This window comes from Bidens hawaiensis, unplaced genomic scaffold (genome assembly GCF_021521415.1).
Source record: "Bidens hawaiensis isolate Kalapana, Puna unplaced genomic scaffold, B.hawaiensis_p1.1 tig00006386_1, whole genome shotgun sequence".
Taxonomy (NCBI): Eukaryota; Viridiplantae; Streptophyta; class Magnoliopsida; order Asterales; family Asteraceae; genus Bidens; species Bidens hawaiensis.
Window position 1 is genome coordinate 171,397 of NW_027491428.1, and position 7,297 is coordinate 178,693.

Consider the following 7,297-nt stretch of genomic DNA (forward strand, 5'->3'; position numbering starts at 1 on the left):
CCTCGTGAAAAATTGTTTATGTTTCTTGATCTATACTAAAACCATAGTTTTTGTATTAACCATCTATATTTTTACATTATCTAGTTTTATATTCTAGACCTTCATAGGCTCAAGCTTTATAAGTTCAAACCTTACGTAATATATCTGGTTGGATTACGGGTTCAAAGCCGTTTATTTGAAAATGTACAGGCTTCCATTTTAGCAATTTGACGTACCATATTAAAAGGGGTGGGCACATTTTTCTAACATGGCTCGTTTCACCAGTGGGTAGGGTAGATACTTTTTTAAAACAAATCATTTAAACCCAGGGTTAAGTGTGAATACTTTTTTTGGGGTGGATACATAGTTCTTTTGTTCTTTCCTTAAAACGACAAAGTTTAACCATATTCCATTTTTTTGACCGAACAAAGTGATACTTCTTCAAAACGTCCCAAATTGACCGAACTCGTCTTAGTTAAAACCCGTCTTGATCCAAACTAATATTTTGTTTAAAACCGGTCCAGATTCTAACCCGAACCGCCTGACCCGACCCGCTTGTTGGGCCTAGTTTACCTTTTTATACACAATCCCTCCCCCAAATTTTGTTTCTTTTGTAAAACCGCCTCTTCCCTTCAATATCTCCGAGTCGCAGCGATCTTCTTCTTCTCAGCGCACACACACACACACAGAGATATGTCAACAATGGCGTCTTCAGAGCTTCCGGTCGAACCACAATCATTCAAGAAACTCACTTTCAAATCCCTTAAACGCTCTCTCGATCTCTTCTCACCCAATCACTCTCAATTCCCACTTCCTGATCCCGAAAGGTATTATTTTTTCCTAACCCTAACCCTAATTTCAATTTCTCATTATTATTACTATTATTATCATCTAATTGTTCTTCACTTGTTATTATTATTATTCTGCAGCAAGAAGATTCGCATCAGCCATAAGGTTAGTCGTTTCTTACCAAATTTCTGGTCAATTTAATATTGATTGTTTGAATTAAAGAGAAAAGTTTTGAAATTGAAACATGAAACCTTATTGATTTTGAATTTATGTGTGATATTAGTCATTAGATATTAGGTTTAGGTTATGATATTTTATTATTATTATTATTATTACTATTATTATTATTATTATTGACATTAGGGCTGTAAACGAACTGAACTGAACTGAACAAGGCCTTGTTTTGTTTATCTTCATCTGTTATTCTGTTAGGTTTTTATTGGACAAGCTAGCGGTTCACAAATAGCTAACTGAATGAATTTTCTTGTTTGTGTTTGTTTATTAAGGAGATAAGTTTGTTCATTAAAGGTTCACGAACACGAGTGTACATAAACAGTGTTTTATTTGGTTTGGCTAAATGAAAGTGGTCAGTGTAGACGGTTCGCTCTAATTACCAAGTTTGTGGTGGTGTTTTTTTAGCATTTATATGTTAATGTATTTATAACTTAATCACGTAATAGTTGTATACTTTTTTTTGCTCATGTTAAATGAATGAACATAAACGAACCTCTCACCGAACGTTCGGTTCGTTTAGAGCTCTATTTGCGTTTAGTACTTAATGGTTAATATTATGTCTGTTTTGATGATTACGCAGCTACATGTTGAATATGGTGGAATAAAGAGCGTTTCAAATCAACCTGCCAAGAGTTCCTCACAAAATCAAGCTGAACCTTCCAGTTCAAATGCTCTTGTTCTAGCAGGTACACATAATATTCCATCACTAAGTATGTAAGCTTGTTTCCATGTGTTGGATCGTGATGTTCACGGTCTAGTTTGGTTGGTTGATAAGTTTGAGCCGAACTGTGGGTTGCTTGGTAGGCTGGACTGCCCAAATTGGCCAAACTGGTTTGGTTTTGGTGATCTGAACTGAATTCTTATATTTAAATTTTAAAGATTGTTGTATATACACATACATAATTGAATATTCTAAAAGTAATAAAGGATTAACGACTGGTTTGGGTGGTTCGGTTGTTTTAACGGGTTATCAACACCCTTGCTTTTATTGAACTAAAAAGGTGTCTTAACTCATATTGCAAGGAGTTGTTAACTGCTAAGTACCTTTAACTTAAATATGATCTATATGACTATATTATACATATAACTTTGTAAGTCTTAGGTCAATCAGTTGGTGAACGGTTAACTTGTTAGTTTTTCTTATGAATGAAACTTAAAACACAAGTTTCATTTTCACCAAAATAGGATTGCAAAGAATTTGAAAAGAGAGAACCGATATGATCAGAAGCATCATCTTTTGACTTATATCAAATAATATATGTAGGTACTGAAAGTTCTAAGAAGACTGGTACTCCAAGTGATTTAGCCATTACTTCTCTTCAACCAAAGAACTTGTAAGCGTCCTCCTCCCCCCCCCCCCCCCCTCTTTCTCATTGTTGATAGTGATCTTTTTTTCTTGATGTTTTAGTTGGTATACTGAATATGTTATAATAATTTTTGTTTGACAGAGGTAACGGTAGTGTGACTGGAAAAAGTACAGCCATCATTCCTGCTCACGGGACTTCAGAAAGGTTAGGATACGCTTGAACTTTTTATAGGGGCGTCAATCGTGTCGGGTTGGTGGGTTGAATCGTTGAACCCTCACACGACCCGTATACATATACGTGTCAAAGCCGTTAACCCTAACCCGTAGACAGTTAAAATTGTGTAGCCAAAACACGGCTTGTTTAACCCATTTGTCTATACGAGTCCGACGACTTGTAATCAAGTTGTAAATGTGTTCAATGAATGATGTTTCGTAATAAATGGATTGACAGGCAAATGGGTTAAATGGGTTGACAGGTCGGCGTGCTTAGGTAAATGGGTTAAACAGGTGAGATCGAACATGGACCGTTCAACCCATTTCCCTAAACGAGTCACTTAAGTGGGTTAAACGGGCTGACAGGTCGGCATGCTTAGGTAAATGGGTTAAACATGTGAAATCAAACACAATAGGCAACCCGCTCATTAAATGGACTAGATATGAAAATCCAAAACCTGATTATTTCCTTGTTGTGTCACAGTGTCAGCAATGTCACCCCTGACTTTTTTATTATCTATTCATGCTTCATATTTCGCAATTTGAAAGCATGAAGCTTAATTTTCGAACTCTCTGGTTTACATTCACTTTACTATGGTAGTGAAGTTAATAACATGCATGGCTTGTTGACTTGTAGGAACCTGCCAACTGCAGCCCTTATGGAAAGAATCCCGAGCAGATGGCCCCGTCCTGTATGGCATGCTCCGTGGAAGAACTACAGAGTGAGAATCTTGACCTTCTTAAAACGTTGTCTTTTGAATGGATAAGATCAACTAAAGAATTTTATATACATTAGAGTGTATTTTTCAATCTTTATGATATGATAAAATAGATTGTACACTCAGGCACTCATGAATAATAGAAGAAATGTTAATTATAGGTTTTTGTAACCCTTATTACTCACCTTAGGATAAGTTGGTGTTTGTAACTTTCTGTAAATATTTTCTTTTCATTTTCTTGATTTTTCAGCCTTGCATCTTTACTAAATTGAGCTACTATATTTGCAGGTCATTAGTGGTCATTTGGGATGGGTGAGATCTATTGCGTTTAGTCCAAATAACGAGTGGTTCTGTACTGGTTCTGCAGACCGAACGATTAAGGTAATTATTTTAACTAAACAAAACTATGATGGAGATTTTGGTATACATTGTTTTATTGAGTAACAGTATGATGGAATTTTTGAAATAACTATTTTGTGATTATAGAACACGTAAGAAGGTACCCTGAATTCTAATATCTTAAATCCTGTAATTCGGTTGTACTTTTCAAAAGAATTATGCCTACACCAAATGCAATTACTTATTTGTTTGGAAAGAAGGGACATTATTTATAATGTCTTTTTATCAAGCCCGCCATCAAATGATATACATGATGCTCCATAGTTGGAGATTAAATTGGCTTCATTCACACTAGTTTGAAATCCTAATTTTGAGAGATACATTAAAATAGTAGAAAAATCTTAAAGCCATTTTCATAATTTATGTTCAATAGTTTCTTAAGTAGAAGGTTACACCACATTACGTATCAGTCGAACTTTAAACTATTAGCAGATGTGTTAACGGGTTGGATACAAAACTGGTTGATGCTTACTATATCCATTCTCATTTATAATTTGAGTAGATGATATTGATTATGCAAGTCATTAAGGTTCTGTTTAAACTTGTTTCTATGCTCAAAGATCAAAATTCACTTAATTTTTCTATAAATTTGCAAATGTTTATTCCACTTTGGGTTTACATTTATGCAAGTTTTCAAATTAAAGGACTCATATTTTTTAAAACTTTCACTAAAGGTTTTGTTATTATTTTTGACAGATTTGGGATGTTGGATCAGGACAATTAAAGTTGACACTAACAGGGCATATAGAGCAAGTTAGAGGTACGGTTATTAAATTAATCAGTTATTCTTGGTCAACATTTTGCCCATGCCACTCATTTTGCATCTGAAACAATTATCCTACTTTTTGTATTTCAGGTCTGGCTGTTAGCACTAGGCATACATACATGTTTTCTGCTGGTGATGACAAACTTGTTAAATGCTGGGATCTAGAACAGAACAAGGTTTTAATCATTGACCAGTTGACCGATATAATATTATTTTATTTTGCGTATCTGCCACACTTTCTGAAACTATTGGTATTATTTCTTTTGAAGGTTATTCGGTCATATCATGGCCATTTAAGCGGTGTATATTGCTTGGCGCTTCATCCCACTATTGATGTTTTGCTTACTGGCGGTCGTGATTCTGTTTGCCGGGTATGAATTAATAGTTTGTAAAAAATAATAATTTGTGAACTTTAACATTTGACACCGTAATGTTTTCAGGTATGGGATATACGTAGCAAGATGCAAATCCATGCTCTTTCAGGCCATGATAATACCGTTTGTTCAGTGTTTACTCGTCCTACGGTAAGCAATACAGTTAGACCTCTAAAACGAACCGAACGTTCATTGAACCGTTCAGTGAGAAGTTTGTTATTTAATAAATGAGTAAACATGAACAAAAGTTTAATTTTTGTTTGTTTAGTTATACGAACAGGCTTTAACACATGCCTGGTTTCATTAATGTTCATTTACGTTTGCTCATTTAACTTTGTTTTATGTTCGTTACTTTACGTTTGTTTAAGTACATTCGTTAATATATTCATTTACGTTTTATAGGCCCATTACAATTAAGTCTAGTTTTAATAATTTTTAAGGCCCAAAACATTGGTGTCCACATTTACTTTAAACTGGTTTAAACTTAGTTATACTTGTTTGTTTTCGTTTGTGAATCGTTCGTTTAAATTGTTAATGAACGAACATAAATGAACATGAACAAGCTCATGTTTTAACGAACGAACACAAAAAGAAAACCCCGTTTGTTTAATGCTCGTGTTCGTTTGTTTGTTTGGTTAAAGTTAAACGAACGAACACATATATGATCTGTTTGTGCTCGCTCGATTCGTTTACAAGCATATTGCAGTTAAAATATCAAATGCCGATAACTTCTTTCTTTTAATCACTAGAAAGCTTAATATGCTACACTCTTTTTCAGGATCCTCAAGTTGTAACCGGTTCACATGACTCGACCATTAAGTTCTGGGATCTTAGATATGGTAATATATTTCTATATATTTATTTAATTCTATTACTAATATATGTATATAGTTTGTGATATTTAAGCCCGTTGTTACTCTCGTAGGTAAAACAATGGCAACTCTTACTCATCATAAGAAAACTGTGCGTGCATTGGCCCCACATCCTACCGAGTATGTTACTATCCTTTATAACATATCATTTCTCATATCATAATTTCATAATTTTAATAAATGCGTATTTCAACCTTTTGTTCTTGACGTTGCAGGGATAGTTTTGCTTCCGCATCAGCTGACAATACAAAAAAGTTCAGCCTTCCTAGAGGAGAATTCTTGCATAACATGCTGTGAGTTTTTTAATTACTTATTTGGTATAAGAAAATAGGATCAGTTTTCTCATCTGCTTATTAATTTTCTAATTATCTTATTCATTTTATATATCCGCAGTTCTCAACAGAAGACCATAATTAATGCGATGACAGTCAATCAAGAGGGCGTGTTGGCAACTGGAGGTGAGTGTTAGTTTATAATCATCATAAACACTATTTATTGAATTATTTTCATGGGATATTAATTGATTATAATCGGTTTTCAATGAAAAGGTGACAACGGGAGCTTATGGTTCTGGGACTGGAAAAGTGGTCATTGTTTCCAACAATCTCAAACAATTGTTCAACCTGGTATGCTTGTCCCTTTTTCACTGCATAAAAATCCTTACATTATTATTGAAATATTTTTTTTTTCAAACCGACCCTATTTTGACACTTCTACACGTATGGGAAGAGTATTTGAATAATTTTTTTTGTTGTTTTAGGATCATTGGATAGTGAGGCTGGAATTTATGCGTTATCCTATGACGTGACGGGCTCGAGGCTCGTTACATGTGAAGCTGACAAAACAATCAAGATGTGGAAAGAAGACGAAAATGCCACTCCCGAGACTCACCCAGTTAACTTTAAGCCGCCTAAAGACATCCGTAGGTTTTAAACGCGGGCCGGTTTTTGAAGGAATTGTGTTATTTAATGCCAATTGTATTGTAATTTTAAGTTAGGTAGTTGAGGAAGTGTCTTTAATGAGATAACATGTCTGAGCATGCACATGAAAATGTGCTTCCTCAAAGGTTAAGTAGCATGCACATGGTGGGGTTGTTTGACTTGGTCCAACAAACTTTTTTTAAATGTCTACTTTAAAGTTTAAAAGACTAACTTAAATATTCTTCTTTTGTAAGAGTTTGAGCGAGTCAATGTTGGTTCATATAATTTAAAACTAATTTTGTACCGGTCATGTAGTAGACTTGCAGCGGTGCAATAACGTGCATTTGATTTCTGTGCGACACTAAATTTGGTCGATTACATTCAAGTTTCTAATGGCAATGACACTAATTCTAAAAAATAAATTTGTGAGTACCCAAAGTAGTATTGTCACACGCCTAAGTTATGATAAAAACAACTTGAATTTGATCGGTATCGGTTAGCTTTGTTATAGTGCCAGCGCTAAATATAAAGATTAATTTAGTAAACGCTTAGAATGCTTACGTAGCTTAAGATATAAAGAACAATATATTTAAACGACGTTTATTAGGTTGATAAAACTCGGGCTTAGCAGCGGCAAGTCAACGGGATTTCAGTTACGTTCGTTACAATATCGGAACTAAAATAAAAAATTTGCATATTTAAAGCGAAAAAAACATTAAAATAATC

The 7,297-nt window shown here is 34.3% G+C and overlaps 1 protein-coding gene across 1 annotated transcript; it reads left to right on the top strand.

Moving 5' to 3' along the window:
* The first annotated feature begins 672 nt into the window (after window positions 1-672).
* Window positions 673-6,624, top strand: LOC143632227 (protein pleiotropic regulatory locus 1-like). The gene is made up of 17 exons (XM_077100793.1): window positions 673-806; window positions 909-933; window positions 1,583-1,688; window positions 2,267-2,336; window positions 2,451-2,513; window positions 3,159-3,243; window positions 3,529-3,621; window positions 4,336-4,399; window positions 4,496-4,581; window positions 4,675-4,776; window positions 4,846-4,929; window positions 5,558-5,618; window positions 5,705-5,771; window positions 5,867-5,944; window positions 6,045-6,109; window positions 6,200-6,277; window positions 6,412-6,624. The coding sequence occupies exons 1-17, from the start codon at window positions 673-675 to the stop codon at window positions 6,582-6,584; spliced, it is 1,434 nt and encodes a 477-aa protein (XP_076956908.1). The 3' UTR covers window positions 6,585-6,624.
* Window positions 6,625-7,297: the final 673 nt, after the last annotated feature.